General features: G+C 40.1%; 1 protein-coding gene across 4 annotated transcripts in view; it reads right to left on the minus strand.

Moving 5' to 3' along the window:
* The window catches only part of TMEM131L (transmembrane 131 like), a 157,900-nt gene that overhangs the window by 21,336 nt on the left and 115,429 nt on the right, over positions 1-21,135 (minus strand). For 3 of the 4 annotated variants that reach the window (XM_061191594.1, XM_061191592.1, XM_061191595.1), the window contains 10 exons: positions 20,552-20,693; positions 19,985-20,094; positions 18,919-18,991; positions 16,342-16,469; positions 13,459-13,601; positions 11,617-11,803; positions 11,221-11,406; positions 10,366-10,515; positions 9,412-10,037; positions 3,575-3,723 (listed from right to left, as the gene is read on the minus strand). In XM_061191594.1, coding sequence (XP_061047577.1) covers positions 3,575-3,723; positions 9,412-10,037; positions 10,366-10,515; positions 11,221-11,406; positions 11,617-11,803; positions 13,459-13,601; positions 16,342-16,469; positions 18,919-18,991; positions 19,985-20,094; positions 20,552-20,693 — 1,894 coding nt within the window. The remainder of the gene's footprint in view (positions 1-3,574; positions 3,724-9,411; positions 10,038-10,365; positions 10,516-11,220; positions 11,407-11,616; positions 11,804-13,458; positions 13,602-16,341; positions 16,470-18,918; positions 18,992-19,984; positions 20,095-20,551; positions 20,694-21,135) is intronic. The other variant, XM_061191593.1, reaches the window with a different exon arrangement.

Raw genomic sequence — 21,135 nt, forward strand, 5'->3', positions numbered from 1 at the left:
CAGGCTCTGCCACGTCCAAGTCCAGCCAACCCCCTGTGTCGGCAATGACCACAGTCACACCTGTCACCTCTTTGATTCTTACTACTGGGCAGTGCTTCACAAGTGCTGCTATTCGAAGCACTTGTTACATTCACTCCTCCAGTCCTCACGAACCTATGAGGCACAGATACTATTATTACTCTCATTTTTCAGATGAGGAAACTGCGATGTTGAGTAACTCGCCCAATGTTACAGAGTAAGTGTCGAGCTGGGTTCACACCAGCTGCAAAGTCCATGCTGCTAACCATGAGGCAACACGGCCCTGACAGACATAAAAATGAAGCTCCAATTCCCCATCTTCTAGTTACCCAGACTTAAAACTTTGGAGCTGTTTTTTGCAAATGGCTCTGCAAGCAAAGCCAGCTCCTCCCCTTTATGCAATCAGGTGCTAAGAAGTCCTGCTGGTCTTTCTTCTACACTGTCTCCTACCTCCTCTTCCCATCCTTCACCCCCGCTCCTGCCCAAACAGAATCTTGATTACATCACACCTCCCAGCAGAGGAGTAGCCTCCTGGTGAGAAGAGAGCTGGTATCCATTTCTGCCCTCCCCAACCCAGCCTCCAAAACACGAGGACTGATCCTTCAGAAATGCATTATTCACACATTCATTCAAGCACTCGCTAAACCACCACACTGGCTCTTTATAACAGGTACCCTGCCCATCTCCATGAAACTGAATTGAAAGATACTCAATTACGACCTTCAAGAAGATCGCAGCCCACAGGTTGTTTTCCATTTCTTGTCCACCATCCTCTACCCCCCACCCCCTGCCTGGTTCAGAACCCTTCGACAGCATTCCATGATTTGCAGCAGGGTCCCCAAACTGGCCACCCTCAGGTCAAATCCTCCAAAAAGACTTTTCTGTTTGGACCAATGTGCTTTTAAAAATTTGATCCTGAAATTCCTGAGCAGGCAACCTTCCCTTCCTAGTGCTTGTCCTCACTTACTTCATTGTGTCTCCAACTGAGATCCACGGACTAAAGTCTAAACTCTGAGTTGGCATGCGAGGGCCTTGGCAAGCTGGCAGGACTCTGCCTCTGCCCTCCCCTTCCTTCCCCATCCTGACTGAGCTCCTTCTCGGTCAGACGACTCTCTCACTGCTCCCAACCATGCCACGAGACCCGGTGGTGCCGGCTGCCCCCCTCCCCTCCTCTGCTTCTCTACACTCCCCCTGCACCTCTACACTCCCCCTGCACAAGTTCCTTCCTCCTCGGGGCTTCCCATGGCCCCTGCAAGCTAAGCTGACGTTCCCATCTCTGCAATCCCCTCTACTATGCACTAACTTTAGCACTTGACTACATGGAAATGTCTTTCTTGACAGACCACAAATTCCTGGTTTGGAATGTCTGCAATTTTCTTATTTGGTATCACTCTCATTCCATTTACTTAAATGAAAAATGCATGCTTTTTGTAGAGTTTAAGCAAAAATTGAGTAGCATAAAGAAGGAGAAAAGAAATCATGCAAAATCCCATCACTCAGAAATAAGCAGGTTCTCCCACTGATTATATGGCAAACCTTATTCTTTAATGTGTCTTTTTAAGAACCTATACATACATAAGGATGGGAGGACAGATGATGGGAGAAATTTAGAACACTAGGACCATGCATTATTTTTAAATACAAATTTAAGGCTCAATTTTATTTGAACTTAGAAGAAAATGAAGTAGAACCAAAGGAACATCAACTTTCAATAATTACTTCTTCTCCACATGATACATTAATTGCCTAAGGATCTCTCTAAGGTTAAGGAAAAGATGGTGAAAGATATTATCGTAGGTTTTCACCCTTTTAAACTACATGTTTCAGTTTTGCACAGGATTGGCTCGCTACCAAGAAAGATAAAATTAAAACTTACTTTCACTTACCTTTCAGTCCCACCCCATTTTTGCAGATTTTATTACTATTTTTGTCTTGTTAAAGTTTTAATATTTGCAATCTGTTTTGCAACCATAACTTCCCACTGTTTAACCAAAGTTCTGAATATAAAATGGACAGAAACCTCAAAAGACATTTAACACAGCTTCCTCAAACTTCCATCCTGGTTGGCTAAATTTCACTAACTTCATTTTTCAAGGAAGGCTCCCAAGTTCATTTGAGTTTACAGATGAATGTCTGTTGCTTTCGTGCCTGAGTGCCAGCTTTGCTGGACATAATGTTCGTGTTCACATTTTCATTCTCTCGAAGATACTGTTCCACTGTTCTCAGACATTAGATGTTTCTACAAAGTCTGAGGCAAGCCTAGGTGTGTCTTTCTTGATTTTCCTGCCTTTTCCGCACAATTCTTTAAGCTTTAAGTTCAACACCTTAACCAGGATGTGCCTATGTCCAATATCACACACACATCAGCTTTTCCTGGTGTACACAGTGTGCCTTTGGATCTTTAAATTCAGTTTTTCACTCACATTGGGAAATTTTTCTTCTATTACATCTCTGAATACTTTTCTGATCCACTGTTGGGCCATTTACTGAGACAATCATTATTCTGATGTTGGACTGTTTTTGTCTTTGTTCCCTTATCTATCATCATCTTTTCTCCAAAATCTAAAATCTCTTAAAATTTTTCCTCCACATTGACTCTGATTATCTCAAAGCCTTTCCTTCAGGTCAATAAGTCAATTTTCAGCCACTGAATAGGTAATATACTGTCTACATCTATTGACTTAGCTTTATAATATCTCTTCCAACCTCATCGTAGTATATTAATGTGCCTTTAAAAGCTAGAATTTTATTGAATTCATAGTCTATAGTGTGAAGTATTTTCAGAGTTCCCTTCAGGTCTCTGGATATGTTTTCACCTAGATTGGGATCTTGGTCTGTCTTCTGTATGTTCTACTCCTTTCCTTCATTTTTTACTATAGTATATTTGAACAGTTGCAATGTTATTTTTTTCACTGTGCTTGTGCTAATACACAGATAGCTCTGTCCTGTTGTGAAGTAGATAAATTCTCCAAAATCCCTTTCCCACCTTTATCTGGGAACTTTAGTTCCTATGAGATACAGGGCTGGGTTCTGCTTTCTAGACACTTTGCAGTGGCCTACACAGTGGGAAGGGAAAGAGCTGGCTGAGACAGTGCACAAGCTTTGCCCTCTCTTTTGGGATTCTGTCACACCAGGGCCCATGCACTGAAGCTAGAAAGGCATCCCTCTCCTGTGGATTCTGGATAATGCTTCTAACTCGGCAAGATTTTGCCCTAAAAATGGATGTTGGGTAACAACTGGAGAGGCAAGATATGTGATCTGGTTCTACTCCACCATCTTTACCCAGGAGTTAACCCATTTGTTTAAGAACAGCTTCTCTTGAGAATAAAAGCTATCTGATATCACCAAAAATTGTTTTAGTATCTCCTGTATAATTAGAAGATAAACAAACTTTCTGAATACATGAACCTCACCAATTATCAATGTGGATTCAAATACATAACTATCCTCTTTGAAAAGTATGAAATACAGATGTACAGTTATTACATAGATATTTGCACTCTAAGTCCTAAACTTGGGTTTTGTTCTAATAGGCAAGAAAGAAAGGAATACAGACCTCGACTGAAGGTACATCCTGCTTCTCAGAACATACGTCTTCTTTAGACGCTTTGTGAATCTTCTTTTCTGAAGAAGACTTTGTGTCAACCTTTTTCAAAGTTTCACAATTGTCTACTTCATTCTTGACAGGCACTTGCTGGTTATTCCCTTGAATAAATAAAAATGATTCAATTTCTAGCTAATAATTTCCATTCACATTCCCCATAGTTAAATCTTCTTCCTACACCAAACAATCTCATTTGATTTAATGAGATTTAGACTTAAGGACTGTTTTGACATCCACAATGCTCTAGAAATTTATTTTGTTTACAGGTGAAAATATACTTACATTAAGAGTTTTACAAACAGTCGTTAAAAGAGGTCATGGGAAGAAAGTGCAGGGGCACACCATTATTCATAGCGGCATTATTCATGAAAGTCAAAAGCAGAAACAACCCAAATGTGCATGGACGAATGGATGGATAAACAAAATGTGGTAAATACCATGGAACACCATTAGCCTTAAAAAAGAATGATTCACTGCGCTACAATGTGAATATAATTAGCATTACTGAACTGTACACACAAAAATGGTTAAGATGAGGAAAAAAAGGAATGAAGTTCCAAAACATGACACAACATGGATGAACCTTGAAGACATTATACTGAGTGAAATAAGCCAGTCACAAGATAAATATCGTGTGATCCTATTTGTTTGAGGGACCTAGAGTCATCAAATTCATTGAGATAAAAAGTAGAATGGTGGCTACCAGGGGCTGGAGGGACAGAGTACGGGTAATTATTGCTTAATGGGTACAGAGTTTCTGTTTGGGATGATGAAAAAAGTTCTGGAAATGGATGACAGTGATGGCTGTAAAATGATGTGAATGTACTTAATGCCACTGAGCTTTACAATTAAAAATGGTAACTTTTAGGTTATATATACTTTACCACAATTTTTTTTAAGTTAGGGGAGGGAGAGAGGGAGGTAAGATCTTGGGTTCTGGTCATGACTCAGACACTAATTAGTTTTACTGATCAGAAGTAAGTCTCTTAAGCTCCCTGAGCTACAGTTTCCTTATTTATGAAATGACAATACCACTTCCTCTGCCTACCCTGCCTGACTGTGATGAAGATGCAACCAGAACAGACAGAAATATAAAGCGTCACCACCAATAGACACATGAACAGCTGGAGGGCAGGGCCTTCTCCTGCAGGAAACGCCCACTTGCCCTGGGAACAGCACCTGCAGGGTGAGAACCAAGCGCGAGACAATCACGCTGGCAAGGTCTGCACCGGCAGGAACCACATCTGAAATGTGACCTTTCCTTTATTTTTTCAAGTGACTTCACTAAGTGTATTTCTTCTTCTATCCTTGACTTTGACATATGGTCAAATAGACCTCAACCCCACCATAACTGGGCTCAGTGTTCTAATATGAATCAGAAAGGATTTCAATACCTTCCCCTTTTTTCTTTAACTGAAAATCCCTCACGACACCTTGGCCATCTGAGAAAGTGTAGATGCCCACAGTGCAAATACATCACAGCAGAGCAGGCTGCCCGCTCCCATCTGGCCCTGCTGAGGGGCCTAGGGCTGCACGAGGCTCTCAACCCAAACGACAGGAGGGGGTCAAACGCCCTCCAGACTCTGCAATCCTGAAGCTACAAATCAAGCTCACTCAAAGCAAGATGCATACATTTCAACAATAACACTTAAAAGGTAAGCATTCTTTTATTTTGTTAACGGAGAATTATGTAAATATTACGTAGCTATAAAAATGCTCGGGAAGCATAAATTCCTCTGCAACACAGATTGGGTGTGAGACACCCACAGAGGAAACCATCCAGGACCCGAATGAGCCGGGAAAGAGCCAAGAGCAAGGGAGACAGGGTCCAAACAGAAAAAGACATCATAAACAAAGACATCACTTCGGATTCCGGAAGCCATCGGTATGAACAGAATATAGATATTCTCCTCCAAAAATGTGCTGTGACTTTCCTAGGGTCTTAATTCATGAGAAAATGGTTTTCCTCAAGTTTTCTTCATGCCAAGAATAGCACTAAAAGTATTAGTCATCAAAGTTTCTTAGGAAGGATCCAAATTTAATATCCAACACTAAACTACCCCCTAAAAAGGGATAAAGCACAGACTCTCCGAAAATTACTAATGCCTATTGTGGGGGCCAAGAATTAGGACCAACAATAAAATGAATTCAAATTCAGCCTTTGAGAAATTCTATCACGACAATATTCAAGAATTCAGAAATACCGTGAGCATATACTTCATTTAAAAAATGGAGCCATCCCATGGCATCCTACCAAGCGTGCTTACTCACAGCATTATACGTTTTTCTGCCATTTATCTCACGGAGTAGGAGTATTTGAGCCACAAAGATAACAAAACAAATACAAGAACAGGAACAAGTTAACGGGCCAGAATCCGACTTGGATTTCTACTGAATCAAATCTAATTGTATGATATATTTTGAGTAAACCACTAGATCTTCATTTCCAGTTATCAGTATCTGTAAGCAAATGAGACTATTTTTTGAATTTCTGCAAATATTGGTATTTCAGAAATTTTGGAGGTATCTATCTAATTCAGTGAAAACTTTCATGTGCTATTAATTTCAAGGTTTTAGGGTATTATTAAATTTAAAAGTTCATTATCCTTTACATTATTATAAGCAGAAACAATGAAAAATTTCCTAACTATTCCTGAGGCCAGAAGCAATTTGCCTCTAGCCCTAATTCTAAGTCTGTATTATTTTGATCATATAATGAAAAAATAACAGTTATAAACATTTTGAAAAGAGACAAATTTCAAAAGATCACTTACATGACACATAAAGCCCTGCTGTTGTCAGAGCATCAAGAGACTCTGGACCATGTAACACATGCTTGGAAGGCGTCGCTGTTTCACGGTTGTTTGACAGGCTGATGCCAAAAAACAAGTGTGTGAAACAGAGCCCTGAAGAATCTGTCAAGAGACTGCATTTCCAACGGGAATTTTAATTTATGATTTACTACAGGACTCTCAGGAGGAGGCAGGAGAAAGAGCAGGAAGGGGGTGACACATTTTCTGTTATTCAGAAAACACTCTGTTTCTCCACAACAACAACGGTGAGCACGTAGCCAGAGCCATTAATACACAGCCTGGAAGATTCGTTCTCACACAAGAAGTTACCCTCAGAAAAAAAAACTGTCTCAGAATAAGAGAAGGCACAGTGCTTCAGGCACCTCCAGGAGTTCTGGCGGGTTCGGGATGCCATTTCAGGCACTCTCGGGAGAAAGGCCACCTCCCCAGTCCCCGTTCCCAAAGGCAGTCTTGTCACTAGACCTGGTTCTAAGAACGTCTGTGTACTTTGGGGAAAATGGCTAGCATGTGGCACAGACACTGACTGGTTTCAACTGAGTGAGTGGAAGTTCCCGAGAGGCCATCAGTTCAGCTCGCAAGACTGAAGCTGGTTTCTTCAGATTCTAGAAAGGATCTTAAGATGGAAACACAAAGTGAAATCCTTTTCAAAGTAAGAAAAGGACTGATGCTCAAAGTTGGAAATGAAAACTTGGAAGGTTCTTACATTTTTGGTTTTCTCTTTCTTGAGTGTTCTTTACACCCTGTGACCCCCTGCCTGTCACCATCTGCCAGCTTATTACAATGCTTTCCTTCAAAATCTGACAAAGGAACCCTGAACCCTCAATATGACCAAAAGACTCCATATCTTACCTTCAAACTACAATTTGCTTACCCTAAATTTCTCAGTCCTTTCTTATTTTTAAAATTCTCAATTCTTTAAAATGTTTAAATTGTAAATTGATGGCAGGCCACTTGTTTACTTTTTAACCTCTTTGATATTTTCCTAGAATAGTGATGTAAACAGAAAACAGTCAGAACCAAATACATGTCAGTGAATGGATTTCCCTGTGAGGAACCTCCTGCTGACAGATTAATTCTGGAGAGAAATACAGGGCTGCAAATTAGCACCTTTGAATTTGCTGGTATGAACATGGTGGAAAGCCAAAGTTCTTTCACCAACTCTTATGTGATCTGACCAGCAATCACCCTGATACTGCTTAACAGGCTGACAAGTCAGCTAAAGAGCAGTTTTAAAAATATTCTTGAAGTGAGAGATTGGTTTTCATTTAAAGCATCATAAGCATACCAGTCATCTGTACAGGGAGAAAAGGTTCGGGGCAGGTTTGCCATCTACAATGATACCAGCAAACCCTATGTTTGTGGGCTCCCTTATTAAATTTACTCACACTTGCTGAAGTGTTATTAGATATTATATGGTCATCTAGGCTCAACTACAGGCATTAAACAGCATGTACTGCACAAGAGGATCCAGGAGCACCAAGCCGAATCCTCTGACCCACCCTGGCACTACATGGCTGGTCCACGCCCTTCAAAGAGCTCTGATGCAGCAGAAGGCCTTCCCATCCATCCGCCCACAAGGCCACAGCCCTTGCATTCTGCAGGCACATCTACCCAGATGTCTGATGGATGCAATGGACCACAGAAGACGCACTTCTGGAGGAACAATTCCCTCAAACCAGTCTGATTTTAAGTTTGTGTAAAGTCAGCCTATGTCAAATACTGTCCTCAGGCCTAAATGACACATGAAACAAGAGAAAAACCCAGCTAGACTCACTCCATAATTTCACCCTTTCATGATAGTTTTGTAGTCTGGGCCCTAGACAGTGTCAGGACAGAAATGGATGAACAGACACCCCACTGCCCCACCATCAACACCCTCAGACAAGGAATGCTGTGACTTCATGGAGATCTGGTAGAGGCTTCATCCAGGGGGCGCACTCACATGCTGGGGGACAGGCCGTGGGGATAGCTGGCCCTGCAAACAGGAGTCCTCTTCAAGCACGCGCACTGCTGCCAGGGAAACGGCACCAACAGGGTGGAACAAGGGGCACCGGGAGTGATGCACAAATTGCCCAAACCATGTTCTACTCAGAGGACCCTGCCTTCCTTTTGAATTAGAAATGTCCTTTGATGGAACATTTAAAATTCAGGTTGGTATTTTCCCTACTAAATGCATCAAGCTCATTAGAATCAGCCAATCTATTAATATAATCTTCTCTACAGTATCAAGGAGTGAAAAATATGATGTTATCTATATTTAGATGTTTCAAATAAGATCAAAGGTAAGTGATTCTTCCAGATTAAAAAGTGTCAAAAATTTGACTCTTAATGGGAGTAGAAATGTGCTTATCGAAATGGTCAGGATAGACACACAAAAATAAGCACAGGCTCTTATGCCAGAAGCCAGAGGGATCAGTTAAAGATTTAATGACAAATGTATGTGTAGGTAGGCTTCCTAGTCTAGTTTTGCTTGCATTTTTATTAACTGCATTTGCTACGAGAGAACATCTACCTTCTTCTAACCAAGGAACACGACCAGAGAAGAACCAGGGACAAGGAGCATGCAATGGTGGCAGCTGTTACATACAGAGAGTTGGTAAGTTTTGTTCCGTCAGAAACATGTCATAGGCTGATTGATTTTTGCAAATAATCTGAAAAGCCAAGATAAAAGATACTTCGGAAGAGGTGTCCATAAATTCCAACAATACAATATGATATTCGCATCATTCTAATGAATGTACTGAAAAAAGTAAACTTCTTAACCACAATGCTCTAAAAACTTGGTATCCCGTCCTAAACTTTCCTTCTTAGAAATGGTATTTCAACATCTATACCTTTGCTAATAAAACTTTGTGTGTGAAATAAAAATTCAGTGGCCACAGTTCAAACTAAAGTCATAGATGGGAACAAATTCCACTAAGAACAGACTGGAGACAAACAGGAGAGAAGAATCACCAAGGAGGATGGAAAAATTACCATTATTTTTCCTGGAAATTTCTGGCAAGTCTGACTGGCACTGAGGTGAATTTCTCAGCAAGTGATTTTCAGGTAGTTTCTTAGGGGTCTTCAGAGGACAGACCTCTCGCTCCTTGAGCTCAGCTATGTTTTCTGAAATCTGAAGGTCCGTTTCCTTAGGAAACATACATGTCTGTACTCCCTCCTTCACGTGACATTCGGAAGAAGTATCACTGACAGCAATTGCGTTTTTCAGTGTGTTTTCTTCTTTACTCAGTAAGTTTTTGGGAAGAGTTAGATTCTTCTGCAGGTTGACGTTTAGGCCACCTGTGTACTTGAGGCCCACCCAGGCCTCGCCCATCCCGGCAGGGCATGCGTCCTCTTTAGCAGCTGCCAGGGAGCCACCTGGGGCCGAGGCCTGCTTGTCCTCTGCAGGGGCGCTGGCACTGCCAGCGACGGCTGCGCTGGCTTTGTGTTTCCCATAATAGACCGAGCACTTGTGCTTTTTCTGCGAATGGCTGTAGGTGGCCGGGCTCCTCTTCGTCGCGTTCTGGATCCTGCTCTGCGGGGGGTTTACCGGAAGGCAGCTTTTCCCTCGACCTTTATCGGAGGGGCTGTAGGTATCGAGAAAGTTCTTGCAATTGCTTCTGGATTTAAGAAGAAAAACATTCAACATAAAGGCAAACCAAGTAAACCTCTCCCTCTCTGTTTCTAACTCGATGAGAAAGAGGGAGCAGTCTGGGGTACACCAAGGAGTTCTCACCTTCCCTTCTAAAGCTCTGGGAGTTTAATAAACTAAGTCCTTACGTGAAGTCTATCTTATAATGAAAGAAATGGTGTAGCTGTCACACAGTGACTTAAAGAAAATTGTACTGAAACAAATTTGGAACCAAAATGTATATGACCTTAAAATAAAATCAGAAATGAGTCATACCAAAGGTGAGAACCCTCTCCCCACACTACAAGAATTCTTACTTGTGAGAATGGGAGCTGATTACATCCATCGGACTATTGCTTTGCTGTGAAGAGGAGCTGGCATTTTGCCTCTGTCTCGTTTTCATGAACTCCATCAGAATGTACTGTGCTTGTTGGAAGGCTATTAAAATCACACCCAACAGGGACAAACTGAGGACGAAAGCAACGGGGTTCATTACTGCCCAGTTGTGACTGGAATTAAAAAGACTAGCTCACTAACACAACATTGTAAATCAACTATACGCCAATAAAAATTAAAATAAAAAAAAAGACTAGCTCTACAGAAGAGCGGTGAATCAATTGATGGGAAAAGTCTAAAGAAATGCTATTAAGATTCCATATCTTATGGATATGGAATGACTCCATAATTTCTGACATCTCTTAAAGATTCAAAAACACTGTTTCTGAAAATGTGAATATTTATAATTCTGACATACCAGTTCAATTTTTAAAGACATTTCCAGGATAAAATCACATTTTAAAGGGTCCTTCTAGTCTTCTAATCTCAAACTGCCATTGCACTGAGCTAATAACACATCCTATGTCACAGATGATGTTTGTATATCTTAAATGTTACATATAACATTCACATCTTCCACCGGGACTGCCAATGAACATATATGGAACACAACTGTCCATTACACTCCTAGGTCCTATGACTCTCCTACAATTAGTTTAGAGAATAGTAAATTCTCTTCAAGAGTACCAGGAACTACTTTGTCTACTTCACGAATGTCAAAATTCCACTCAATTCATATGCTTTGATCCCACTGGGCAATATACATTTCCATGCAACTCGGCTGGATGGCGTCTCCACTCAGTGAGGGAGGAACAGTGGAGAAGGTGGCAGCTTACCTGACAAAGAAGACGGTGAGCCTCCAAAACGACTCCTCCCAGCTGGGTCCCGGAACCACGTCCGCACACAGAGGCAGCAGGTGATGAGGGAGGGTCACGTTGAGAGTGAAGCGAAACTCCAGGTCTGCCGCCGTGACCAGAGTCAGCTCGCGGATGACCCAGGAAGAGGTGAAGTCTGGAGTAAACCTGACAGCAAGAGGCATCTTTATGAACTTTGATGGTTTTAATTTGAGGCACAAAACAAAATAATCATAATGGCAGCAGAATTTCTTACTTCTGCAAGATAAATACTAACATGAAAACAACTCAAGACATCTTACCAATGAAAAAAAGTTTTTCCCCACAATACAGTAAATGCGACCCCAAACTGAAATGAGGTTAAAGTCCAATGCTCACACAATGCTGATGTCCCGGGACGTGTTGGGGTCCAAGGAAAACTGCTGACAGTCTAGAATTTCAAATCCATAACCTTGGCAATTATACCCATTAATTTTCAGAGATGTCACAGTTATAGGAAGTGGTCCAATATTCTCAACCTTAAAGTTCTTTGTAATTGATAAAATTTGCTTGCTGTCTTTCAGTTCTAGTGAGGATGAAAAGTGATATTTAGTACAGATGAACTGCAAAATTTATTTAAAATAATTTACTGAATCAACATTTACTGAATCCACAAACCATGATCTACATGATTAAAATGTAAAAAAATTCAATACAAGCTCAAAGCATGATTCCTAGCTAAATTCTAGAACGGTTCTAGATTCTACTACCAGAATATGATAAAAATACTTAACTAGTCAAGGCTTTTCTTAAGTTAAATGATCTGCCTAGGTACCAAAATCTCTTCTTTGTTCTTTTACTTATTAAAGGTTAAGGTGAAAAGTTTATTCTTCTCAGAAGCCTAACAGTTTGGATTTACCACGAGCCACCATGCACCCTGTGCCCCGGGAGCCTCATTCACACCCAACAGGACCAGTTAGGAGGGTGTGTGTGCTTCTGTGTAAACCCATCACGGACACTAGAAACACAGTTCAAACTCCCATTACATTAAGAGGTAGTAAATAGTTAAATCCTTGCAAATAATGAGAGCACATTTCATGTTGGGAGTTTAAAAAAGGAAGAGGTATCAATTTTTAAAATATTCCTATAAATTTATAACCCACAATTTATTCCATATTAGGACTAATATTTTATCTGGTTCTACGGTTTATACTCCCCCATAATTCTAACTTTCAAGGCAACTCTAAACTATTGAATGAGTGAATGAATGAATGAAAAAAAATGAACACTCTGATGAAGATTTTGAATGCAAAATGGCCAGTCGTTTCAAACTCAGTGCTCATTTAGCATAGTTTTCTAAAACAAAAAAAATTTACAATCAGGCGTTAAAATAGCTCTACAAATTATCCAATGGTTTCACCAATCAGTTTCTCCATAGGAAACATACTGTTACACTAAAATGCTTTCAGTGTGATCCTAAAATTAAAAATGATAACAGGAAAACAAGACAGAATTTACCAAAAACATTTTACATCTATTGGTTTATTTTTGGCTTAGTTCTTAAGGAAGTTCTTGGAACTAATATAAATAGTTTAAACGCATTTAATTTAAATACATGCAAAACTTAGAATTTTCTAATGGAACACTTAAACAAATTTCTAAATCTGCATTGTCTGATACAGTAGCCACTAGACACATATGGCTACTTAAATTTAAATTTAAATTAAATAAATTTAAAAATTGAGTTTTTCAGTCACACGAGCTATATTTTAAGCACTCATTAGCCACATGTAGCGAGTGGCTGCCGTACTGGACAACACAGACGTAGAACATTTCCATTACTGCAAAAGGGTGGTGAGCTCACCTTCAGCCTTCTCTCTACTTATCATCTTGGTGTGATTTTTTATGATTAGGTAACTGATAACCAAATTAACAGTTTCACACTATTTATCTTAAATATTTGACACTCTACTGGTAACTTAACATTATACTTTTCCCCCCATATCTATTATTTAAGTTGGGTTAAATATCTAAGGCTATTGTTTCTAATCAAGTGGTACCAGCCTACATATTCTCAAATGTTTGCCTGATTTAATTATTTGCATCAATACAATGAATTTACTGTAAATTTTTAAAAGAATCTTCTCATATCTCCTTTTGCTCTTGGCTTTGGCTCCAAGCCTGTCCTGTCCAAGTGCCACACATACAGACCACACACACGGACCACACGCAGGGACTCACGTCTCCGGCAGCCCATCAGTGTGGACTCGGGCACCTTAAAGCGCAGTGAACCTCCAGTGCCAGGAAGTCTCCCGCCCACTTTCAGTAGCTCTCTTGCTCCAAATCCTTCCACGCCAATCATGTCGATAACAGTCAAGTTATTCCTACAGAGAAAGGAGATGCAAATAAAAATGCACTGCAGTAGAGTTGTCACAAGATACAATGCACTTGAATTTAAATATTCCTAATTAGCAAAACAAAATTTTTTAAGTTTTGAGAAAAAACTCAGTTTAAATAGTGTGGCATCTCCCGCCATCTCAGAGCACGAAAGCTGCCAAGCCCGGCAGAGTCAAGGCAAGCTGAGTGGGCAAGAACGAGCAAATGATCACGATCGCTCTCCAGTTTCCACCCAAGAATGGAAACCTATATTTTTCTAACCAGGCACCAGGGTGATGATCAGACCTCCAAGAGACAAAAAGTGAAGGAATAAACTGGGGGGCCACAAAGAAACATTAACAAATTTAGACAAATTGATAAAAATTGTTTATAGGGTGAATTAAGGAGTTTTCATAGTAATCGTGACTGTAAGAAATTCTTCCTTAGGGTTAATTCTAGAAATGAAATCCTACCCTATCTTTTGAACCAAAGATTTAAAATAGCATCCTACAAATAGCATGTATCTACTCAAGTTCTTATTAGTCAAATAGTAATTCAGACTAGCTTTTGCATTTTCATTAACTGAAATCAGGATTCCTAGGATGGAAAGTTCAGTGGAAATGATGTTTAAATGATGCAGACTGCACTGAAAGTCAGTTGCCATTAAGGTAAACCCTAGAAGCAAAATACACTGAGATATCTTTACATCTTCATCTAAAGGATTAAAACCTTTATTGAACCACTTAAAAGCCTTTAAAGTGATGTTAGATGAGTGATATTGTTTACAGAAAAATGTGGTGTCTCTCAATACAGAAACCACCAAAAATAAATTAACTACTATAAAAAACTGAGGCTTTCTTTTCAAGCCTGGCACAGTTGAAGCTGGGATGAGGTAAAGCTTCTCTCTACACTTCCCATGACCTTAGTTCTTCAACAGAGAATGTGTTTAAAAGGACAGCAGAGCGTTGTCAGCAGAGCACTAAGATGCTTACTAGAACATTAGTTATTAGTTTGCTCTAGTCAGCATTACTTAAAATGCTTAACAAAACAATCTCTTTTTTTAATTTAATTAATTTTTTATTGGAGTATAGATGATTTACAATCTTGTGTTAGTTTCTGCTGTACAACAAAGTGAATCACTTATACATATACATATACATATATCCACTCTTTTTTAGATTCTATTCCCATATAGGTCATTACAGAGTACTGAATAGAGTTCCCTGTGCTTAGTTATCTGTGTGGCAAATCTTTGATACAACACCAATATTCAACAAGTGAAGTCTCTTGAAGGTTCTTTATGATGTGAAATCTGGAACTATATTAATGAATTTTCATAGTTTGCTACATTAAAATCCAGTGGTCTATCTTGCACATTTTACCAGGGATGATTTTTGGATTAGCATAATTAGTTATTTGGAAAATACTGTTCACTGTGATATGCAGATCTTCCAAATGTTGACACATTTCATTATACTTATAAAAATCACATTTATTAATATCCTCACTGATGTTAACAGAAAAGTACTTTAAGTACTGAGAAGCTGTGAAGCTCACAGTGGCAGATACAAGTTTTCCAAAACTCTACTTTTCATGCGAATGCTCAAATTTTATCATTGGCAACAGACACTACCCTTGAAGTGACAGGCTCACTTTGTTCATTTTCAAGAAAACGTTTGCCAAGTACCTGAATCTGAAACAACCATAGTTTGTCTGCTAATCATCCTTTCAAGTAAAAATGGTGTTCCATGAAAAAAAGTGGCTAATTCAGCTTATAATTCAAACAGTCGCCAACGTACTTTTCTTGGAGACAACCATGGATGCAGTATGAGTGCTTTATGGGTACTTCTTTTTTTTGGCAGAGGGCGTGTATAGTTGTTTTACAATGAACAAGCAGACTCTTTTAAGAACTTTATCTTAGTGCATTTTCTTTTTAGCAGCATTCACTTGCAGAAGAACAAACTCATATATTAAAGGAAGTCCAGAATAAGAAAGTCTTTGCCAACTGATATGATACTGGAAAAGCTTAAAAAATATATATAACTAAAATGTCATTAATGAAAAAATTAAATTTGTGTTAGAAGTCTCACCAATGCAGAGAGAGCTTCAACATAGATCTGTATTTACTGTAAATTTTTGAAAGAAGACTCTCAATAAAGAGTAAAGAGGAAAAAAAATTCAGAATGAAAAACATTTAACTGCTTAAATCAGCTGGCAATAATTGTTCATTTAAAAGGAAGGAAAGAAGTAAAACAAGCCAGTGGGCCCAACTAAGGACTTTTTCCATTGTCCTTTGGGGCTACAGAGAATTCCAGAAACAAGACAGACATGAGAACAGTGTAAATCCGAACACCGAGGAATGAAAACGTATATGGCAGTGTTTCAATTATTCTTCTGAGCTGAGGACAGAAAAGTAAGTGTGGATGTGTGTGTGTGTGTGTGTGTGTGTGTGTGTGTGTGTTCACGTGTGTGCTCTGCCCTCTGTGACGGCGGATGAGATGCTGCGGGGGAAGGGTACCGCCGCCCTTGAAGAGGTGGGCTCACGCTCCCCACGGTACAAGGCAGGAACCTGACACACAGGAGGCCTAAGTGTGGAGCCTCAGGGAGCCGCTCTCCTCAGCCACTGCCTCTCCTGCCCTTGGACACAGATCATCACTGAGGGCCTGAGTGAGTCAACGTCACCTCTCAGCTAAAGAGATTCTTGAGAGAAAGAGGGTCAGCCAGCCAATGAGAAAGGGACACACTTACCGGATTAGGATGAGGGAGGTGACTTTTCCATAGTCAGCTGGCGTGAAAACTACACCAACCCTTTTCCTTTCCAAAGGCTGCAAATGTAGGTGGAGGATGCCAAACCTGGATTCCTCAGAATGCACACCCTGCAAGTTATTAATAAATGCAATTAACTCCTAGAGAACAAGATTCCATCTTCATTAAAATGCATAAACATGACTGCTGTTTCTTTAACGTCTGGATCTGACTACCCAAATCAACCTGTGGAACTTGTTCACCGGGAGAGTTCACACCCATCAAAATTTCTCCTGAGCCCGGCTGAGAAGCAGAGGCAGAGGCTGCAGGACAACCTGACACGGATGCTGGAAAGGGGACTTGCCGCCTGGACCAGATGGGAGCTGGGGCTACCGGCCTTTGATGCAAAGATGCTTTGGATGTAAAACATGACCGAGAAAACAGAGCAAGAGCCTCTGCCTGAATGCTACAGGGATCTGACCAAACCACCTGTCCACTGCTGGACAACCCTAAATTCTCTTTAATATTAAGTTTATAAAGAAACCATCTTTATTTAGTTTCTCCATTTAGGAGAAAGATCTTTATTTTATTCATATCCTCCTTTATTCTCCCCAAGACTTCTCACTTTCTCTGAATAAATTTTGTGTTCTAAATTTAATATTCAAGATTTAGTTCTTCATCATTGTGGTAGACTTTCCCTCTTTCCAATGTTTTTTCCAGCTCCTTCTCACTAAAAATAATTTATTAATTCTTTAGAACTGTAACCATGTAGTCTGCATAATGTTTCTCTTTTCTATATTTTTAGTTTTTAAATTTGTTTTATCCCTCAGTTATTGCTCGCATTTCCCATACTATCTGAAAGAAGAAATAGTGATGGTATTTGATTCATTTTCATTAAAATTATAAACTTCATGAAGGGAGGACTTCTGCTTTATACACATATGAATATTGAAAAAAAGCTGCCGATTTAGGGTATTAAAAGCATAATAACAACAGCACCAATTATTAAATAAAATAGTTCTTATATGCCAGGCTCTGGAATATAATTAGGTATATAAAATGCTAAGCATTCTATAAACCTATGGAATCTTCAAACATTATTATGAGTGAAAAAGAGGAGACCTGGAGAGGTTAAATAATTTACCCAGGACTACATGGAGGAGCCTGGATTTGGAACTTTGAATGTCCAATTCCACATGCTCTTAACCAAAGGAACTGCATTTCTAAAAATAAACCAACAAGACAAAAATGTAGGCCTTTCTTATATGACAAAGAATTCTAATAATTTTAAGTTAAATTTGTAGTGTCTCAGAGACATTGATACTGACTATTCTTTTTGTCAATGTAATAAATTAACAATGGTTTGATATTTCCTTTGTCACAAAAGGTATAACATTCTCGGGGAAAATCTTCAATCACAGATTAAAAACTTTTTGCGAGTTGCACTATTTGTTTAAATCTGAATAGAACACTGACATGTAAAAGAAACTGGCATTATTTTTGGAATTTCAAATTATATGTGATTAAATAGTCGTGGGACAAAATACCTGTTAGCATTTTGGACTCATTTACCTCCCAACAGTCCTGGGAGACTGCCTGGTGAAGAGAAGAATGAGAGGGACAGGGCAGGACAGGCTTGCTAACACAAGACCCTGCTGCCTAGACCACTGACAAAGGGAAAGGAATGTTATTGCTTGCGTGTTTCTTACTATAAATAACTCTGTTAAAAATCCACTTAAAAGCTTGCTTTGATTCGTTCTAACTCACAGTTGGAGGTTATCTGTGGCCCCCCTCTTTCAAGTTAATCTAGAGCCAACAGTGTATCTTTGGAGGGTTATGGTTAGAGAAAGAAGAAAATACCCAAGGCATTTGAATACGTGTGTGTATTAGAACCACAGTGACATGCATATGTGCGTCTATGTGTGTGTATTTTTTTAAGAGATGCTTCATTTTTAATTGATCTCAAGCACAGAATACCAGCGACCCACAGAACGACTGCGTGAAAACTAAGAAAGCAGGCTGCCAGTTCCCAGTCAAGCAATGTCCTCGCCACGTGACATGTTTACTCCCTCCCTGGGTATTTATGCGAGACCTCATGATGGCCCAGAGGCTCAAGACTCCCAGAAATCCTTTTTTATAGAGCAGGTGACTCACAGAAACTGGGTGATCTGCTAAAAACATGAAGCCAGTTTAGTAAGAGAAGATTTCTTTTTAACGTATTTGTTTTTACCTTATCTTGCCCTTAAAAGAATTTGATGGGGCCAAGGAATCTTAAGAGAATTATAAATTCTGGGATCTCGAGTTTTATGGTTTTCTACATAGCTCTGATTCAATTGTTATTTCTTCACTCACATGAATCTAAATAATCAAATTAAAATGATTTACAGGCTCACATGAACCATGGGCTCCTGCTGCATTAGTTAATTGGAAAAAGCTGCTAAGTATACTTAACTCCTAGAATATAAAAATAGAGAGCCACATATATTACATAAAGACACTTGAAACACAAATCAGTGAGGCCCATATGCTATGTGTCTAGTTTGTCAGCATTCTTTTTTCTGTTTAAAGATGACATCCTACCCGGTAAGGGCAAGCTTTGGTGAGCTGGAATTCACTAGTTGTGAAATTAATCATCTGCACATCGGTGCCAAACCTATAAAGAAAAAAATGTTTAAAATAGCATTCAGATCACCAAGAAAGAAAGAAGAACATACGTGTGCATATAGATACATATGCATTTATTTGCACACAGACCCAATTCACCCCGACCTGTCACTCCTGTGTCCCAGCCCCCCACACTGTACCAGGCATGTTGTAAGAGCTCAATAAATATTGTTGAATGAATGTTGGCAGCACAGCATGTAAAGAATCATATGGTGACAAAAGCTCCCAATATGAAGCAATTTTTTTTTCCCCAAATGGTTCACAGCTATGGAACCTGATAGGAAGTGACTCTCAGTCATGGACAGTTCTATCTCCCAGTGGACATTTGGCCACGTCTAGAGACACTTTTGGTTGCTGCAGCTGGGGAGGTCCCACTGGCATCTACTGGGTGGAAGCCAGGAATGCTGCTAAACATCCTTCAAAGCACAGAATGCCCCTACCCCCACCCCAAACAGAGACTCATGTGGTCCAAAACATCAGGAGTCCTGAAGCTGAGACCCAGGGATGAGGGCAGGTGTCACTGAGCCAGAAGAGGAAACATTCTAAGTGAAACTGTGACTACTGTGCAAAAATAAGATGTAACAGACATGAACTATGATCATATTTTGTATAACAACCCTAGGTTAAAATACACTGAACCACTAAACTCATTTCTTGTGTTGCCCAGAGGTCATTGTGATTTCAATTCTAAATTTTAGAGGAGTACATGTGAAAAATCATGATTGTAAAGGTTCTCTGACAAGAAAAGAATATTCTGCTGGGCCCTGGACTTGACATGGTAACATTCAAGACCCACACAGTACCCAGAACTGGGAATTGCCATCAGGGGTCTGCACTGAGGAGATGGGGGCTGTGGTCATGGGCTGATCCCATGCACATCCACACACAGGTCCCAGGGAAAACGCAAAGGACATTAAATAATTCCGGGTCTTAACAGGACCTCCCAACACCCCGTGAGAGATCTTCACCAGCTGGGCATTACCATTTGTGCAGCAGGCGCGCGGCAGCCTCGGGCTTCGGGTACAAGGAAACAGGCAGGAGCTGCAGGGAGACTGGCGATGAGGAAGGGTTCTTCACCACAAAGTACTTCACCTAGATGTGCAGAGAGGAGAGTCAGACCCCAGGAAAGGCAGAACCACTCCTGAAATGCCCCTGCAAAAGTGCATCACCTGCCTCTAACCACGAACCATCACCCAGTCAATTCCTCTCCCCTGTGAACTTCAAACTCACTCACTCCTACTGAAGCCCGTGTTAGTCAGGATCTTCTCTGTTGTTGCAGTTGAATACTTTCTTAGCTGACAGATTCTGAACTGGATACAGACTTCATAAAACGTGTTTGTTTTAAGCACTTTCAGTCTGTTCACGAGTTTTACTCCTTACTTTGTTCTTCTGACACCTCCCTCCTAAAAGCGCTGAATGGCATATGTGTGTCACTTAATTTCAACTAATTTTGGTTCTGAAACAGTATCTCAAGGTGGCGATACTCTGATAACATAAAAACCCAAGAGCTGGGGTGAAATGAAGAGATGAAAAGACGCAGGACCCTCACCACGCTGTTCCTCAGGGCGGTGGCACTGAAGTTTAACACGAGGCCAGTCTCCGGGATCAAACGAGGCAGGAAGAGAGCAAAGGGTTCTGACTCCTTGGATTTCTTCGAGTGGGCAAACCGAGTCATTCCTAAAACGTTCCTCCTGCGTAATTTGTAAACAAAGAAATTATGAAAAATAATTTTGACATAAAAAAAGGAAATCACTTCCACTAAAAGGAACAAGGGGATCTTGGAAAAAAATGACTTATTTGGGGTCTGGGTGACACAAACTACAAGATGATCCTGGAAGATCCTGTTTTACTAGAAAGCAAGGAAGTGCTCAAAGAATGATGGGCACACAGGGCTCCCATCAGGCAAATCTGGGACAAGTCAGCATCAAAAATAGTAATGGTGGTAAGGACCAAAGAATCCATAGTGATGCTCAAAAAGAGTGTAGAATGAACAAAATAATTAGAAACATCACCATTTTTGCAGCCATCAATTCAACAACTGATCCCAGGCAAGGATTATCAATGGATGCCAAAATCATGGGGTGAAACATTCTTAGGGAACAGGAAATGTACATGGTCTCGAATTATCATAGC

Source organism: Eubalaena glacialis, chromosome 5 (assembly GCF_028564815.1).
Source record: "Eubalaena glacialis isolate mEubGla1 chromosome 5, mEubGla1.1.hap2.+ XY, whole genome shotgun sequence".
In the NCBI taxonomy this organism is placed as follows: Eukaryota; Metazoa; Chordata; class Mammalia; order Artiodactyla; family Balaenidae; genus Eubalaena; species Eubalaena glacialis.